Consider the following 19,471-nt stretch of genomic DNA (forward strand, 5'->3'; position numbering starts at 1 on the left):
GCCGCTACACCAGGTTCCGGCTCGGCCTCTTGTTCGCGAGAGGTACCGAGTGTACGGTCTCCCGAGAGTGACCGTGCAGCCAAGGCTCAGGCGTCCGAGTTCGCTTGGCGCCAGGACCAAGGCATGGAGCGGAAGGCTGGTGAGAGCCGCTCAGGTGACTCTCTCCAGGTCAGCGATCGCTCTCGTAGCGACCAGCTGGTTACCAGGGTTGCCGTGACGGTCCCAGACCAGCCACGGGCTGAGACTGGTAAGAGGTCCCCTCGATCGCAGGAACGGTTCGACGCGCCGTGAGAACAGGCACCGGTCCCACCGCGACAGTGGTCTCTGTAGGTCCCCTGACCGCCGCTCCCACTGGGACCGGACGGATAGGGGGACCAGCAGCAGCTCCTCTGACGCACGGGACTGGGGCCGCTGTTCTCGGTCCAGCTGCTCGCCTCAGGGGAGCGGCGTGACCGGGCCTGCAGCTCGATCGCCACCACGGGTTGGCAATCGCCTGCAGCCCCCCAAGCACACCAGTTCTGCCGCTGAGCGAGGGGGAAGCATCAGGTCTTCCTCTCCTGTTCCTTCAACTTCCTCAGGTTAAACCGGGAAGGGCGAGGCAACAAGGCGTGATCATGAGGGGCACGCCCCTCACGATCCCGCCACGACGCCCTACGTGCCAGGCACGGTCCTCGGATCAACCAGGTCGTATGCGCAAGTGGCAGGAGGAGACCGGGAGGGGTCTGTCGCTGTTCCTCCTTTTGAAGGAGGGAAGGGTCTTGGGAGTTGTTCTTGCTGGAGGGGCTTGATGGTCCTACTACTCAAGATGCAGTCACTCCTGAGATCCAGAGGAATTTTGCTGAGGTCATTGCGCTGATTCGTCAGCACAACAACCTTGGGGAAGGATTGCCGCTCCCACCTTCTGAGCCCACGTCCTGGCTCGAGTCGTTCTGGGGGCCTAAAAAGGAACCCAGGGCGATGGTGGGTCTGCCGCGATCAGAACTGGCCGACTCAGAGCTAGGCCAGGTGGACTCGCTCGTCTCCGGACAGGAGGGTTCGCTTCGGTCTGGCAGGTCGTGTTAAGTTACTTCCTCCTCCTCTACTGCGACAGAGAAAATTCTACATGCCATACGAGGATCCGATGCCGCCCAAACAGGTTAACCCGTTCCTTGGTCCAGTGTTACTCCGCAAGAAGCTGCTGGTCCAGACCTGCAGCTCGATCGCCACCGTTGGTTGGCGATCGCCTGCAGTCCTCCCAGGCTACTAGTTCTGCTAGTAGTCAGGGTAGGAGCATCAGGTCTCCCTCACCTGTCCCTTCAACCTCCTCAGGCTACACCGGGAGGAACAAGGCGAACAGGAGTGACCGTGAGGAATGCTCTTCTTACGATACGGCCATGAGCCTGGTTTGGTCTTGGGACCAACAGATCCTTGCTCAAGTGGTTGGAGAAGATCGTGGGGGGGCTGGCAAGGACAAATGACGCTTCCCAGACTCTGGGAGGGACCATCACCGCTGTTCACGTGACGGTTCATCTGGACCACGCACTCAAGAGAACAGGGCGCGCTCCCCCTTCGGTCCTCTTGAGAGGTTTCGGCCTCGACGAGGACTGGGACGCATCGGAGGACTGTATCGGCTCTCTCCTGTCAGCCCCACCCAGACGACGGTCACGGTGGCGGCAGACGCTTAGCCTACAGTACGAGTTTGTAACCCTCCTCGGGAAAACGTTTTCCCTGATGGTAACATTTTCCTGCTCCTCGTACTTGCTTTTCCAACTGCTAGTTCTGCTGGGTAGGCGAGCGAGTATCCAATCTTCCTCATAATTCCTCTACGGCTATGAAGGAAAGGGGAGGGATCCTGGTTGGTTGGCATTCTCACATACGTGAATGACCATCTCTACTGAATTGCCTTGGACATTGTGAGAATTTTCAGACAGAGATATCTCAATAGACTCTATCATCTTTCTGTTTACCGCACGGTAACAGAAGTCTGTAGACTAGTCTCCCGCTGCATCGCACCTGCCGCTGCGATAATGCGGAATGATTTCTTCAGACATCTGAGTTTGTCTTCTAAATATATCTCGTATTCGTAGGTGTGCAATTGTTCATTGTTCACCCCGAATTGTAGATGTATAACGGAAGACATCGCCTGTTCCCCGCCCTGCCAGCTCTACTTCCAAGTATATATATGTCCTCCCTGGATAACCTGAAAGAAGAAGATGATGATTCAGCCCATGAGAAGCAGTTCTTCAGGCAGTACATCCCTGTGTTTTCATCACTAAAAAGCGCTCCGCTTTCATTGTAACTACGACTTCTCACCGAACAGCAATGAAATAGCGGTTTAGTGTTTTCAGTCCTTTGTAAGCACAGGTTCAGAATCTTGAGAATTACTTCTCTCGATTCGGCTGTGAAGACGTAGGTCTGCATTCACCTTCCACCTTCGTCTTCAACAGCACATAGTGTTGTTTCTCCTTAGCTGAGATTCAACTACTATGAGAACTTCTGTCTTGCCATCAGGGACCTTGGTCTCTAGAAGGCAATTGACTTTCGCCTTTTGGGCACATGCCTTGGGAGAATCATCACCTCGCCTTTCGGCATCGGTGGCAACAAATAGACGATTTGCATGGTCTCTCGCATACCCCTTTAAAAGCAAGGGTCACGTGACTATGCTCCGATGCTTGGACAGCTCGCCTTACACAACCGAACGCAGTCAGTCGGCAGCTGTCGAAGCGTCCAAGTCCGTTACGAGCTACGCTGTGGACTTAGTTCGGTTGTTCCAGATCAATCATTACTTTGTCCTACTAGCTGATTCCAGTACCCATTCCATCGACACCCATGGAGTGTCAGTGTCCTATGCACTACGGAGACGGAGAGACTTCGCCGCAGTGGGGTACAAGACCGCGAGAGACTTCGCTGCAATGGGATACGAGAATGCGAGACACTTCGCTGCAGACAGATAGACCAGTATGGGTACTGGACATCACCGAAGATTATGTCGAGAAAGAGGGATAGGTCATCGCGACTATTCCCTTCTTTCCCTCCGAGTAGGGGAACTGCATGGGATTTTCCTTCGACGTCAAACATCCAGGGGATGGGGATTCGTGACGCTCGATTTCGTACCGAACTTCGTAGCAAAGACTTGGAATCCTTCGGTCCCTGCCGATCGGTTCGAGTCTTTCACAATCCCCTCCCTAATGGACTTCACTGACATCGATGCGTGTGAGATGCTGCTTTGTCCTGTGAAGGCGCTATGGTGCTATCTGAAGAGAACTCGGCACCTCAGGCCTGAGTGTCGAAGCCTCTTCGTTAGCACCGGGATGACCAAGAAAGAAGTTTACAGGAACACACTTTCTTTCTGGCTGTGTGAGGTGATCAGGAGGGCGTACGAAGCTGATAGTAGCAACGACATCCGTACCCTTCGTCCGAGAGCCCACGAAGTAAGAGATATTGGTCCTTCCCTTGCGTTCCGCAAGAACTTCTCCGTGGCGCAGGTACTGAAGGCAGGAGTCTGCTCCAACCAGACCACCTGCACCTCCTTCTACCTTCAGGATATAGCCCACAGGTCCTTGGACACTTGTTCCTTAGGACCCGTGGTGGCTGCTCAATGCGTTGTGTAGCTTACCCAGCACCCAAGCAGACAGAACAGCATCGCATCCTTGTGTGACTGCATGAAGGGATAGGTGAATGAGAATGTGACTGGCCTTCTCTTCCCCATCTTTTTCTCTCCCTCTACCTGTGGACAGAGGGACGCGGTCATCACTATGCTGGATCAGGAGGCGATGCAGGTAAGCTACTCGACCGAGCCCCATCCTATCCCTTTCGGTAGGGATAGGAGCGATTATCCACCACTTCCCCCAACAATGGGGGGGAAGTGGAAGCCAACAAGAGATACGCTTGCCTCCCTCTTATTACTTGGGTCCAGAGGTCTGACCATTGATCCTGCGGTACATACCCCGATCAATTGGGCAGAGGCTAGGATCCCTCCCTCTGCTCTTACAACCAGGGAGGGAATCCAAAGTTGGGCGAACACCAGTCTGTTCTTAAGACTCAGATTCCTCCCACCAAGAAGTGAGTCTTCCTATTGTAAAAGGACCGATGGTTTGTATTACATATCGGAACAAATGGCAATTTGTCGAAAATTGCATTTTTCCTAACTATACAAACCTGAGGTCCTTTACATATAGTCCCAACTCATGCCACCCCTCACTCTGCATTTTTCCTGGGCCTAAAGCAAAAGTGATTCTTCACCTCTCAGTTGCGCGGCGCGCCCACTGTCGGACAAACAGTTAACTACCGAACTCCCTTGTTCGAAGCTTACGACCATTCCAGATGCTGCTAGTTATCTTCCTATTGTAAAAGGACCTCAGGTTTGTATAGTTAGGAAAAATGCAATTTTCGACAAATTGCCATTTCAAGTACTTTTTCAGGAAGGTGGCTGTGCTCCATTAAAGGTGGCTGCTATGTTGCCGTTTGGTCATTTACCCCATCTATTATTTGGGGATAGCGGCCTAGGCTATGACAAACAGTAGCCTAGGGTAATGTGGATTTGTGTTAAAATTCATATTAGAATTCAAAGTCAGTTTAAAATTTACAGTATTATTTGTGACTTGTCTTTGACAGATAGCTGCAGACTTCACGCATCAGTACGAAACCAAGGAACGAAGGCAGATACCCACAAGCCTGGAACTCGCTCCAAACATCGCGCCAAGAAGAAAACCTTTGTTGATATCATTAGAGGTAGGCTGTATGTTTGATAAGGTGTATTTAAGCTTGTAATTGAGTATGACATCATGTGTCATCTGTGACTGACCTTTTCATTGTGAAAGACATTTTTATTATTATTAATTATTTTCCCAAGTAGAAATTGTATATTGATGGATGTCCGTGTTCAGAACAATGTACCTTTAAAGGGGTTAGTGCCTTCATTGCACCTGAGGCAGTGCACTGTTGGGATATCTTAATGACGTTTGCAGGGTCCCTTTGGCCCCTAGCTGCAACCCCATTCATTCCTTTTATTGTGACTGTTCATATTTTTGTATACTCAATTTCCCTTTTAGGACTGAATGACCTCATAGGTCCCATCACTTAACCTTTAGTCTAAATTCTATATTACATTCCTTTATAAGTAAAACCCCTTGTTTGTTCATGCAACTTACCTGTCAGATATATATATAGCTGATAATTTTCCGACACCGACAGAATTTAAAAACTTACGACACACGTAGTGGGAGTCAGGGTGGTTAGTACCCATTCCCGCCCGCTGGGAGGCGGGTATCAGGAATCATTCCCATTTTCTATTCATAATTTTTCTGTCGCCGGTGTTGTGAACATCTGTTTACAGCACCTCCGTCTGGATTTGGAAACTTTTGGCTACTTGAGTATCCCTTTTGGTTCTTTTTTTTGGATTAATTGATTGGATCGGTGGCTAGGCACACGTTATTAGTGGATTGATTTGATTTTGGTTTGGACTTTTCTTGGATAATATGTCAGGGTCTAGTACAGCTAGCGCTAGGTTCTGCTCTAGAACTGATTGTAGAGGTAGGCTACTGAAAGCTTCAGTAGACCCACATACGGTATGTAAGAGTTGCAGGGAGCATGAATGTGTGATGAAAGCCGTTGCAAGGAGTGTGAAAGATTAACAGATTCTGAGTGGAAGGCGTATGATACCTATCTTAGGAAACTTGAAAAGGATAGGTTAAGGAGGTCTTCCTCCAGGAGTGTTTCAGGCGTGCAAGAAATTAATGTTTCTCCTGTTAAACCCTCCTTCTGTTAATGCTCCTAACCCTGTAGTTTGCCGTCCGGGCCCTGAAGCAGTGTCTGTTAGAGAGTAATACTTTATCCTTAATATTGGAATCGATTCGTAATCTAGAATCGAAAGTGTTGGCTCTTGAGAGCAAAAGTGATGTGCAAAAGTGCAGTGATACCCCTTGTGTAGTGGAGGGTGCGTCAGATCGGCCTCGTTTCGCCTCTAGGCCTGGACCTCTGCCTGACTCCCAGGGACCTGGGGAGGGAGCATGTCGAAAGCCGAAGGAGGGTTACAAGGAACCCCCACCGATCTGGCGTGCCTTCGGCAGTTACTGATGAAAATCCCCAGACTGCCAGGAGCGTGCGCGTGCACGTCTCCTCAAGGAGTGTTTTTTCGTCATCGGAGGCTTCATCCCCACGTAAAGGGTGGAGTTCTCAAGGTGCTTCCGTCCGCTGAAAGGACGGCGCGTAATGTTGACGCTTCACGTCCTAGTTCTCCGCTTTTGCGATCTTCGCCTGACAGTGCGTTTCGCTGCTTTTCCGCCGCAGAAAAGGCGTAGAGAGTCTTCGGACTTGGATTCAGTTAGCTCGTGCGAGCGATACGGTCGCTCCAGAGCTCGGGAAGAGGCCGTACCTGGGAGGAGGAGGGAGGCGTCCCCTCGCCGCTCTCCTGCTCACAGGATCAGTCCCTCCCCGGAGCAGGAAGATTCGCCAAACAAGAGGTTGATTCAGTCACTGCAGCAGCAACTTCAGGACGCTCTTGCTGCTAGAGAGTCTCTTCCGCGTCGTAGAAAGGATGAGAAGCTTCCTGTGAAGAAGTCAAGACCCGCTCTTTCTCCTCGTTCGAGTCTCCCTCTAGAGTTCGTTCTGCTCCCAGCAGCTCTCTAGAGGTAGTGATTTAAGTTCGTTATTTCTCGCTCTCAGGATGAGATATCTCCCGCTCGCAAGTCTTCGTATGTTCGCAAGCGAGTGGTGGGACGCTGAGCGCGCTTCTGTGCAAGTGGAGCGCGCTTCAGGTGCCGCCAAACGCGCACCTGTTGTTGATAAACGTGCACCAGTGGGCGGCAGCCGCTCGCTGACTGACGCTCGGCGCGCACCAGTGGAAGCCAAACGTGCACTAGTGGACGCTCGGTGCGCGCCAGTGGACGCCAAGCGTGCGTTAGTAGATGTTGAGCGCGCACCTGTCGGCGCCAAACGTGTGGATTCGGACGCCAAGCGCGCGCTGGTAGACACCAGTTCCTCACCAGCGCAAGTTCAGGTGGATGAAGGAACCCTTCCTGTTCGTCAGTTTTCTTCAGAGTTTCCTCCTACTTCTCCAGTTTCTGAGGAAGGAGTTAGCGATGATTTAGTAGAAGCAGAGGAAGAACAGCAACCAGCTACTGTCTCATCGGACTATAAAGTTTTGATGCGTCTTCTACAGTCGGAGTTCGGAGAAACTTTTCAACCGGAAGCCCCTCGTACTCCTCCTTCTCAATTTTCTTCTTTTAAGGCAACGAAGGCATCGGGGTTCATTAAATGAAGAAGTCGCTTTCCACGAAGCAAGCGTTCCGGAAGTCCATGAGTGGATGGAGAAGAGGAAAAGCGTCAGGAAAGTCCTCTTTAGCTTTACCGCCTTCAAGACTCTGCGGTAAAGGAGGCATGTGGTATGAGACGGGAGAGGACAGGCGTTAAACTACCAGCCTCTGCTCAAGGTGACTTCGGGAGCATCGTGGACGCCTCCAGAAGAGCCCTTCTGTCTTCATCAAAAGTCACGTGGACCCATAACGAGTTCGACTTTCATCTAAAGGCCTCTTCAGGACTCTAGAGGTCTTCAACTTTCTCGACTGGTGTCTTGGAGTTTTAGATGCCAGGTCAAGGAGTTCTGAGACTATTAGTCTGGGGGTGGGGGAGCTGTCCAGCGTACTTTCTTGTATGGACAAGGCCGTCAGGGATGGTTCTGAGAGTTGGCTACGCACTTTAGCTCGGGAATTCTCAAGAAGAGAGCGCTCTTATGTAACTTCACGGCCAAATCCGTCTCTCCAACGCAAAAGGCGGACTTGCTTTTCGCTCCATTCTCAGACCATCTCTTCCCCCAGGCTATGGTTAAGGACATAGCTTCAAGCCTTCAGGAAAAGGCAACGCAAGATCTTCTGGCTCAGTCTTCTAGAAGGCCAGCAGCTGCTTCATCTTCTGGAGCTTCGTTTGCCAAGAAATCGAAGCCCTTTTGTGCAGGACCTTCCTCGAAAGCAGCCTCCCGAGGAAGAGGCTCTTCCAGAGGAAAAACCCCTGCTCCGTCAAAGAGTAGGAAGTGATTTTGGAAGTCCTTCAGACGCCGGTAGGAGCCAGGCTTCTTCGGTTCGCGAAAGCCTGGGAAGAGAGAGATGCCGACCCTTGGTCGCTGGATGTCGTGAGGAAAGGGTACAGGATCCCGTTCTTGAAGTCACCCCCCCGCTATCCTCAACACCAAAGGATTTGTCTCCCTCTTATCGAGGAGAGAAACAGAAAGTGCTTTTCGATCTGCTGGAACAAATGATCGAGAAGCAAGCGGTGGAACAGGTCTTCGACCTGGAATCGCCAGGGTTTTACAACCGCCTGTTCCTGGTGCCGAAACATTCGTGGCGGTGGCGACCCTCCTCGATGTCAGCAGCCTAAATCTCTTCGTGATAAAGAAGAAATTCAAGATGGAGACGACTCAATCGGTGCTGTCAGCTTTGAGACCGGGGGATTGGATGATCTCACTAGACCTCCAAGACGCGTATTTTCACGTCCCCATCCATCCCCAATCAAGGAAATACCTGCGATTTGTCCTGAAGGGGAAGGTATTCCAATTCAGGGCACTTTGCTTCGGTCTGACAACAGCGCCGATGGTTTTCACCATTCTAATGAAGAACGTGGCAAGGCTGCTTCATTTGGAGAATATACGGATCTCTCCTCTACCTAGACGACTGGCTTATTCGCGCTTCATCGCGGAACGGTGTCTGGAGGACCTGCCAGCACTACCATGACGTTAGCCAAAGTCCCTGGGGCTTCTGTGTAAACCTCGAAAAAGTTCCGCAATTTGGACTCCGTCTCAATCTTTAGTCTATCTGGGGGGATTCAGATGGACTCAGTGGCTTTTCGGGCTTTTCCGTCCCAGGGGCGACAACTTCAATGCTTGGAGAAAGTGGCGACCTTTCTGGGGAAGGAAACATGCTCGGTGAGGGAATGGATGAGTTTGCTGGGGACCATTTCCTCACTGGAGAAGTTTGTTTTTTTTTTTTTTTTTTTCTCTGGGAAGGCTGCACCTCAGACCTCTTCAATTCTTCCTAGCCAACAGTTGGAAGAACAAGCAAGATCTGGAGGCGATCTTGTGTTTAACGAAGAGGAGGTGAAGGATCACCTAAGTTGGTGGTCAGATCCTCGGAAGCTCGCAGAAGGGCTCTCCCTCAAACTTCGGAACCCCCGACCTAGTGTTGTTTTCCGACGCGTCGTCCACGGGTTGGGGAGCAACACTAGGAGGGAAAGAAGTGTCGGGCACCTGGAGAGGGGAACAGGTGTCCCTGGCACATCAATCTGAAAGAGCTGTCAGCCATTTATCTGGCTCTCAGGTTTTTCCAGGAAGAAGTATCCGGCAAAGTCGTTCAGATCAATGCGGACAACACCACAGCGCTGGCATACCTAAGAAATCAAGGGGGAACTCACTCGCCTTCTCTTTTTGCCATCGCAAAGGAACTCCTTTTGTGGGCAAAAGCGCAAGAAGTCACGATCCTGACAAGGTTCGTGTCAGGAGTACAGAATGTTCGGGCGGACCTTCTCAGTCGGCGAGACAGCTGTTGCCGACAGAGTGGACCCTTCACCAAGAGGTTTTGCCAGTCGCTGTGGAACCTGTGGGGCTGTCCACAGGTGGATGTCGGTTCGCAACGTCCCGGACGAGAAGACTTCAAACTCTATTGCGTCCCCAGTTCTGGACCCGGGAGCAGTCCGTAGTAGACGCCCTACTTTGGAGTTGGTCGGGCCTAGACATATACGCTTTTTTTTTCCCCCGCTCAAGATCCTCGGGGGAATGATGAGGAAGTTTGCGGCATCGGAAGGAGCGAGGATGACACTCATCAAAAGCCCCCTTCTGGCCGGCAGCCGACTGGTTCACAGAAGGTGATGTCCTTCCTGGTAGACTTTCCGAGGACTCTACCCATTAAGGAAAGATCTACTCAGACAGCCCCACTTTCGAGAGGTACCACAAAAACCTCCCCGCTCTGAGTCTGACTGCGTTCAGACTATCAAGAAGTTGGCCAGAGCGAGGGGTTTTTCAAGACCTGTGGCGAAGGCGATTGCCACCGCAAGGAGGCCCTCCTCAATCGCTATGTACCAATCGAAGTGGGCTGTCTTCAGATCCTGGTGCAGGAAGAAGGGCATTTCCTCCACCACAACCTCTGTGAGCCAGATAGCTGACTTCCTTCTCTATCTGAGAGAGGAAGTGAAGTTAGACTGTTTCCAACTATTAAAGGCTACAGGAGCGTGCTTTCTGTAGTCTTTAGCACAGAGGACTCGATTTGTCTAATAATAAAGACATTCATGATCTTATTAGATCGTTCGAGACTAGGAAGGTAGTCCAGCCTAAAGTACCCACTCGTGGAACTTGGATGTGGTGCTCAAATATTTGATGTCGAGTCACTTCGACCGCTTCATTCAGTTTCTATCAGGAATCTGACGAAGAAAACGATCTTCCTAACCGCTCTGGGCGACGGCGAAGAGGGTTTGCGAAATTCAGGCCATTAGCAAGCAGATTGGATTTTCAGAAAGTAGTGCGGTGTGTTCTTTAAGTCCCATGTTCTTAGCAAAGAACAAGAATCCTTCCAACCCGTGGCCGAGGACCTTTGAAATCAAAGGGTTGTCAGATATAGTTGGAAACGAACGTGAGAGATTCCTGTGTCCTGTCAGGGCTCTAAAGTTCTATCTGCAGAGAACTAAAGCTTGCAGAGGTTCATCGGACAATTTGTGGTGTTCAGTGAGGAAACCTGATCTTCCTATGTCGAAAAACGCACTGGCGTTCTTCATCAGGAATACGATTCAAGAAGCGCATAATAAAGTGTAGTGATAGTGATTTAAAAAGCTTCTGAAAGTAAAAGCTCACGAGGTGAGAGCTATTGCTACTTCGGTAGCCTTTCACAAAAATATGGCGCTCAAAGATATTTGAATGCCACTTTTGGAGAAGCAATTCGGTGTTCGCTTCACACTACCTGCGGGAGGTGAAAGTGACATACGAAAATTGCTTCTCCCCTTTTGGACCATACATTGCTGCAGACACTGTTTTGGGGGCAGGAGGTAACACTCATCCTATCCTTTAGGGATTAGGGGGGTTTTTTATTTTTAATTTGTGTTTATGGTTGTGGGGTGACCGCCTGGGGCGGGTCTCCCTTCCATTAGCTTAGTTAAAAGTGGATACCTTTTGGTAAACTAAGCCAGGTGGTGGTATTTTTGTCTCGTTGCCCTCATTAGTATGGTCCATGGTCTAGTCACGTCGTGGTCTCGCCCCTGTTGACAGATCATCTGGAGTGCACCAGCCTCATAGGTCTCTACCTTGCTGGCAACTCTAGTAGCACAAGCAGACTTACGTGGCAGTAATCACGAAGCCAGCTATGCTAACAGGTAAGGAACCAAGATATCAATTATCTGCACATATGTGTTTCCTAAATCCTCTATTCTGTCTCTCCCACCACCAAAGGTGGGATTCAGCTATATATATCTGACAGGTAAGTTGCATGAAACAAAATGATATTGTAATGATACAATTAAGTTTGTTCATACTTACCTGGGCAGATATATATAATTAATTACCCGCCCACCTCCCCTCAGGAGACAGTGGAAATAAAAATTATGAATAGAAATGGGAATGATTCCTGATACCCGCCTCCCAGCGGCGGGAATGGGTACTAACCACCTGACTCCCACTACGTGTGTCGTAAGTTTTAAATTCTGTCGGTGTCGGAAATTATCAGCTATATATAGATCTGCCAGGTAAGTATGAACAAACTTAATTGTATCATTACAATATCATTTTCTATACTAGACAAGAAATTGTGAGGGTGCAATCTTCTTCTTTAGCCTGCCATATTTTTTAAAATGTCTTTAAATATATCATGTTGTTTGGTCATCTTTAGTGCTGGATATACTTTAAATCTTTACCTTTCCCATATAGTGATATGCTCAGCCATTATATCTATTATAAATTAGAATTTTCTTATATGTATGATTTACCATTCAGTAATAAGTTACTCAGTGCCTTAGTTTGTCTCTTATTTTGTCCTAGCACCTACAATACAACGTTCCTTATTCTCCTTTTTTTTTCTTTTTCTTTTTTGCCTTGCTTTTCTTTTTTGCCTTGCTTTTACAATCAGTACTTGACATTCTTCTTTGCATTTTGACCATAGTGCACATGTACAGTGGGAAAGTTATATTTACTTAAAATAGTATACAGTATTCTTTACTTTTTAATTGTATTCTCCATCCCAAATTCATAGATTTGACCACTTGCTCACTCACGATCTTATAAGCATATAAGCACTTCTACTATCCCTAAGTAATGATTTGTACATGTTAAATGTTTGAAGCATTCTCTAACAACAAATTAAGGCCTGTGTACAATGAGGGTTTATATGTTGGAAAAATCATTATGTTGAAAACTATTTTTCAGTCATATTTTGTTATTGATTTTTAGATATTAAAAGAAGAGCATAGTTGTACATTTTAATTGATTGTACAATTTCTTTCGACAGAGAGGGACGATTCTTTGTTGGAAGGCAAAGCCAAGGTAACACGCCTTAATCAGCATTCCTTTGATCAGACGATGTCCATCTTCTACAGCGCGTCTGTTTCTCTGCCGAAAGAAACAAGTTTTCGTGAGTCACCACCACCACCTGATGCCTTTTCCCATTTCTCAGGACACCTAGAAGAGGTTTCATTTGACAAGTTTAATAATGTCTTGAGAGAGAATTATGAAAAGGAACTTTCAAGCATTCTTGATGTCAACGAGGCGATGAAGTGGAATAATGGGCTAATGCATACGTATGATGCAAATTTTGTGATAAGTGATAGTGTAAAGGTTGATGGGGTAAGCGTGCCAGGTAACCTGTGGGATATTGACACAGTCAGGGAACTGTGTGGGCACGAAATGCAGAACAGTAGCCATGTTGACCTAGCAAGTGTGTCCTCCCCATTGGCAGGCTTTGCTCACATTAGTGAGACAGATCCAGTGACAGACAAAAAATCAGCTGACGTTAAAAACAAGAAAGGAGTGCCTGTGAAAACAAAGAAAAAGGTTGTTTCGACTAAAAAGAAGACTGTGTCAAATTCAAAGGAAAGTTCTGGTACTGTTGAAGAACAAAAGAAAACTGTGGCCAAAAAGAAATCGATCAAGAAAGCAAAAAGTGAATTGACTAAACAGCTGTTGGAACACGAAAGTATTTCTGCTGGAATAAATAGCGGTCGGGTGGATGATGCCATATTGAAGGGAATGAGTGATGCTGTGGTTTTAGATGAGAAGAGATTAGCTTCGAAAGGTAAAGAGGTTGAAGCTGCTAGTGCAAGAATTTTCAAGAAAAAATTACACCAAGAAAAGCAGTTCAAAGAAATCATCAACATTAAGCAGCAGTGCCGAGAGGTCTTGTTCAACCAGAGCTTAGAAGCTTATTTAAGTGTTTGTGTCAATATTGGGTTGCTCAATCGTGCTTTGCACACTTTACTGTACTATCGTCAGATGGGTATCCATGGCTCAGGGAAGAAGATAATCTCAGTGCAGCCTTATAATATCTTACTCCAAGGGCTTGCAGAAAGAGGTAATTATGGCAAGATGGAGGAACTTCGAAATCTGCTAGAACAAGACAGGATTCCAATGACTGTGGAGAGTTTTTCACCATTCCTCAACTACCTCGGCCGTCAGCCGTCGTCCCCTGCAAATACCAAAAGTATTCAGACCATTCTTGATGCCATGGAAAAGGCAGGCATGACACTTGACTTACTTTTCACGGATGTGATATATGTCAGCAGTGGATATGACAATGTTCTCAGAGCTGTGCATCGTGTACATCCTAGATTTTTGCCGACGAAGAAACAGGAAGTGTTTGAATATGATTGTAATCTTCTCAACAGTTTGAATGACTCTTTGCATACTAGTAAGGTCAGATCACCACTTAGTGGTTTAGCTACGGAAAAGGAAATGAACAAGTGGTTCGAAGAGCAATTTTCTCGTGAATTAGTAGGAGAAGTGACCATTGCCAGCATAGAAAAGAAGGAAGAAACTCCTGATGTCATCTTGTACAGAGAGAAATTAACACGATGGGAAGCCAAGTGGAGAGAAGCTCTGTACACAAACTTCACTGCGAAGGTGGACGCGATGAAGAAGAATTTTTCAAGCACTCGACGCAACAAGGAGATGAACTTGTATCCTTATCTGGTGTGTCTCCCACCAGAGGATTTTGTCAACATTATGATGCAGGAGATAAATCACTTTGCTAGTGGTTCAGAAGCGTACTCCCTGTCAAGGTACAACCTTTACAGAGGAATTGGCGAGAAAGTGTACCAGAAGTTCTTAATCAACCACAAGAAGGGAAATGGCATTCTGAATAAACTGAAAGTTATTTATAAAAAGTTTGGGCTGTGGATGCTTGCTGACCATCATGGAGGTGAGTGTCACTTTAAACAAAGTTGTTCTCTTATATAAAGTATATTTATGCTTTTGTTATTAAACTTTGAGAGATCTAGATCTGGAGATGGGACCTTTGGGTGGGACAGTTGGATAATTCAGATTATGTGGAGGTTTGTGGTCTCAGCACTTTTATTACTGTGATTCTTCTTAAAATGTAGTTGAAGCAAACCACTGAGGCATTTCAAATCTCTTAATGCTTGCCTAAAGGATGATTTCATAATTATTGATAATCTGAGCACAGAACTAAAGAAATTTGACTGTTCACTGAGAAAAGATGAAAGAAAATGTAAGAGGAATTTTTCATGCTGTGTAGGTTAGGTTTGACAGTTTATTTTTATTTTCTCCTATGAAATTATGACCTATAGTTTAAAAAGATGTTGAAATATGTTTATTCAGTGGGAAATGAGGTAAAAAACTATGTCACTACCATTGACCTCTGAAGAAAGGTCTTTGAATGCATTTTATAATGGGCACAGTAGACCGACGTTTATTTGTTGTCCCATTTCCCCTATGGAATAAATGTCATAGTTCTTGGATAATTTGAATATGAATTTGAAACTGGTACAGTGACTGTTAACTCAATTCTACGGATAACTTTATCTCAAATCTTGCCAGTACTACTTAAATGTAGTAGTCCATGGTTTGGTTGTACCACTTGTTAATATAAGTGTCTCGCAGTCTGTGGTAAACATATTTAGTAAATTTGCAGAGGGCAGATTTAACTTCACGTATTAGATGATTCTTGTATTTTATTATTATTAAGAAACAAATAACTGTTTTGTAGATGTTAAGCAACAAATTAAGCATTGACATAAATCCTGTCGACAAAGAGAACATTGTTATTACTAAAGAGTGAAGTACAGTAGTAGCTGGCTTAGGTTTTTCTAAATGTCTACACCTGTAAGGGCTAATGCTGTCATTACAACTCTCATTGTGCACTGTAGGCATTACTTGAGGTTCTTTGCAGTGGTCCCTTCAGCCTCTTAACTGCTACCCCTTATATTCATTTTACTGTACTTCCATTCATATTCTCTTTCTTCCATCTTACTTTTCACCTTCACTTAAAACCTTTTTTCACTCTCAATTTCCCTTTCAGCAGTTCTAAATGACTTCTTTATATAAGTCCCAGCTCTTGGCCATGGACCTAAATTTGATAGTATTCCATTCTAAATGTCTAGGGCTACATATATCTGTGGGAGTTCAGAAATGGTTCAGTTGTCTGGTTAAAACACTTGAGAAATCTAAAGAGAAAGTTAAAGAATTCAGATGTTTCTTCAAGGCTCTTAGCAATCGTGCCACGTTTCAGATGGCGTTCCCTACATGCCACGCATCCAGTGGAAACATTTGATGCAAGAACAAAACACGTGCAATCTCCATCACACCGTAACGGAGTGGCCTAACAATGTTCTGTTGGGTGTCGGCCAGTTCCTCTACTCCCTTCTCTTACGTCATGTAATGGTGTGGAAGCCCCTGCACTCGGAGAAGCATGTCTACCCAGCTTTCTACGAGATAGATAGATCGTACGATTATAAAGTGATCGAGGAAATCAAACCGGCTCCTATACTTCTCGAAGTGTTTAGACGAGCTGCGAGGCCAACCTTGACTTTCCCTTCGTACGTGGGTCCAATGGTGTCGCCCCCGGTTCCCTGGACCTCTTCCAAGTCTGGTGGATATTTGATACACAGCAGCCACATTGTAAGGTAAGAAGGTTAATAACTATAATGCAGTTTTGAGTTTACGTATTGTACTTGCTTCCTTGTGTACGAATATCCATTAGTTACGTCTTTCACGGGAAATTTGTAGTGTATTCAGGAATAACCCACTCTTTAGATGAGCTGTTTTGACAGTATTAGTTTGTGTCCCAGAAAACTGTTTTGGGAAGTTCCAAAGTTTACAGTTCGTTTGCAGTGATAGAAATATGGAAAAATAAAGATGGATTGTGCATAATGGTTGTATGTTTCAAATCAGTGTAATTTGTTTGCTGTTTTTGTGTAGATTGCTTTATGATACACTTTTCCCAGATTGCCGTACAATGCTCACCAGCAGAAACGTCGGATAGATGAGGCTGGGAAGGAACAGCTGTTTCCCGTAATGGATTCCCTCAACCAGTTGGGCTCTATTCCTTGGCGAGTGAACAAGCCAATGCTTGATCTCATTATTGAGGTGAGAGTAGTTTAGATTAGCCCTGAGGGGTAAAAACATAACTTTTTTTATGTGGTCTGAGTAAAATGGGTGTTTAGAGTTTTGTGTACTTTCTGTTTGAATTTTCACCTGGATCTACTTTCATGCAGACTCTTTCTCCGTGCTTATTTCATCATGTGGTTTTACAATTTCAAATTTTTGAGACATTTCATTACTGAAGTGCAAAAGGCCAGCATTTAATAGTATTTCGGGTAATGAAAGGAAGGCTGATTTTGAAGTATGTAGTCCATTCGTATTGTAGAGATATTAGCAGATTTCTAACTGGTCTTATTTGTATGGATAACTTGTAGTGTTTCAAATACAAAAAGCTCAGATTTAATTGATATGGTTTTCATTTGTAGTGTTTCAAATAAAAAAACTCAGATTTAATAAATATATTATTCATTTGAAAGAAGTAACAGAAGGTAATGGGAAACATAGAGAAAAGTCCAGGTATTAGAAGAGGAAAAATAAATTAACACATTAATAGATAAATAGATAAAATTGTAAATAAGTTGTAAAATACAAGGAGAACTGCTGTAGGGTAGATATGTGTATGATGGAAGTTTTGTAAAACAGACTATTAAAAGCAAAATTTATGATGTATGATACTGTAGTATCCAGTGATACATTTTTTAGATCTAACAAGAATATTTGCTTTACAGGTTTTCAACAACAAAGGCTGGGAAGAGATGGACATTCCCCCGCCAGTTACAGAATGCCCGGTGCCACCCAAGATCAAATCTCACATGAGCAGTGTGGAGAAGAAGCAGATTCTTCGCCAGCGGCTCGAGTACAACAAGAAGAAGTCAGAGATGTTCTCCCTCTGGTGTGATGCCCTGTATAAGTTGTCATTTGCTAATCATGTAAGTTCTTATGCTGTTCAAACCCTTGTTGAATATGTCTAGCAAGTTTTTTAAATTTATTGTCACTGCAAGAGCTTACTAGAATGGAGTATAAAATTATAATCAATAGATTTTAAGATTTTAAGTGTCTGGAAATTTCTTATTTTTTTTTTTTTCTATTTAGTTCAGGGACAGAATCATCTGGTTTCCTCACAACATGGATTTCCGTGGCAGAGTTTATCCTCTTCCGCCGCATATTAACCACATGAGCTCAGATGTTTTTCGTTCCCTACTGTACTTCGCCCGAGGTGAAAAACTAGGTTCCAGAGGTCTGTGGTGGTTGAAGGTAAAGCTAATCTTGATTTTGTCTGGAATTGTTTGAATAATTTACTCTCTTCAATTTGTTTTCTTTGTTAAGTTTAACTGGACATATCTGATTGACAGATATGTCCAGCTCAGTGGTGCAATGATCAGACATGCCTATAAACTCATTGACCTTGGACTTCACAGTAGCTGGAACATATGTGAATGTGACGTCTAATCTATTACCAGAAATGTGCGTGGGTTCCTCAATTAGGTGAACTCAAGAGCAGACCATCCATGTTGATCTGTAGAATTTGAATTTAGCCACTCACTGTGCTTTGCATTAGTCTCCATAAATAACGAATGAAGTTGTTGAACTCTATGACTGAGCCACACTAATCCTTTCCAAAAGACAGTCATAGATAGAATCGTCAAAATTTTGAAAGGGTTGCAGTAATGGACTGAAGGGATGCTGCAAAGAACCTGAAATTAAGTACTGCCCAAAGGGCACTGTTTGAGATACACTGACAGTATTACTGCCGTATGGGGAGGAAGGGTTTAACATTCTGCATATTTGTAACTGATGTTTTCTTTAATGAATTAATGTGGATGGATTGCTGAATAATTGGTAATTGGTTTACTCTTACAGGCAGTCCCCGGGCTACGAAGGGGGTTCCGTTTCTTGATACCGTACTTGTAGCCCGAAAATCGTCTTAAGCCGGAACATCATAAAAATCCTAAGAAAGCCTTACTTTTAAATGCTTTGGGTGCATTGAAAACTATGTAAACTACGTTCTTATTGCATTTTTCATCAAAAAACCTTCAAATATTGATTTTTTGTACATGAAACTTCCCTACAGATATATACTTAGCATAGTCTCCGACGTTCCCTGACAGAATTTCAAATCTCGCGGCACACGCGACAGGTAGGTCAGGTGGCTACCTTACCCGCCGCTGTGGGGTCGGATGTACGAACCACTCCCGTAAGCTTGTCAGATTTTTCTCTGTCGCGGGAACGATAACAACTGTTGTCGGTTCCTCTCGATAGTTTTTCGATTCTCGCTTGCCTGGAGTTAATTTGGACTTCTTTTGGTGACGTATTCGCTTTGTTTGGCTTGGCATACGCTGATTGTGGACCGTTTGATTTTGAGTTTGATTTTCTTTAATGATGTCTGATCTAGAATCGGTAGTTAAAACTTCGGGTGGTTGTTTTAAGGGTTTGCGGTGAATGAAGGATGTAAGGTGAGGTTGCCGAAAGCTTCGGTAGACCCCCACAGGTTTCGGTTTTTTTTTTTTTTTTGTTTTTTTTGCATGAAATGCAGGGGAATGATTGTGCGTTTGCTAACCCTTGTAGTGAATGTAAGGGATTGAATGAAGAAGAATATAAGGCTCTCTCTTCTTATGTTAGGAAGTTGGAACGTGATAGAGTGCGTAAGGCTTCCTCTAGAAGTTCTAGCAGATCTAGAATGAGTGAGTTGGATGTGGATCCTAATAGTACTAACGTAGAATTAGAACCTTCTTCCAATTGTTGCAGCCCCGGCTCCCCGCACCGAAGCCGGAGATTCGCCTTCGGAGGCGGCAGCTCTGAAAGCCAAGAATCGTTCTGTGGATCAGAAGATTCGTCAGTTGGAAGGTAAGGAGAGTGTTAGTGATCAGTGCAGTGTCCCAGTGTTGTGGAGGGTGCGTCTGACCGGCTCCTTAGTGCCTCTAGGCCTAGACCTCTTCCATTGACTCCCAGTTCCAGTGGAGTAGGAAAGTCGAAAGC

The 19,471-nt window shown here is 45.7% G+C and overlaps 2 protein-coding genes across 6 annotated transcripts in view; both read left to right on the forward strand.

The window, feature by feature from the left end:
- LOC135195549 (protein Fe65 homolog) overlaps positions 1–19,471 on the forward strand; it is a 1,282,053-nt gene that overhangs the window by 146,882 nt on the left and 1,115,700 nt on the right. The gene's annotated exons all lie outside the window — the stretch shown is intronic.
- LOC135195544 (DNA-directed RNA polymerase, mitochondrial-like) overlaps positions 4,404–19,471 on the forward strand; it is a 31,830-nt gene continuing 16,762 nt past the window's right edge. The window contains exons 1-6 of the mRNA XM_064221800.1: positions 4,404–4,710; positions 12,450–14,354; positions 15,684–16,077; positions 16,399–16,540; positions 17,224–17,424; positions 17,588–17,749. Coding sequence (XP_064077870.1) covers positions 4,512–4,710; positions 12,450–14,354; positions 15,684–16,077; positions 16,399–16,540; positions 17,224–17,424; positions 17,588–17,749 — 3,003 coding nt within the window. The 5' untranslated portion in view covers positions 4,404–4,511. The remainder of the gene's footprint in view (positions 4,711–12,449; positions 14,355–15,683; positions 16,078–16,398; positions 16,541–17,223; positions 17,425–17,587; positions 17,750–19,471) is intronic.

Source organism: Macrobrachium nipponense, chromosome 16 (genome assembly GCF_015104395.2).
Source record: "Macrobrachium nipponense isolate FS-2020 chromosome 16, ASM1510439v2, whole genome shotgun sequence".
NCBI classification, from domain to species: Eukaryota; Metazoa; Arthropoda; class Malacostraca; order Decapoda; family Palaemonidae; genus Macrobrachium; species Macrobrachium nipponense.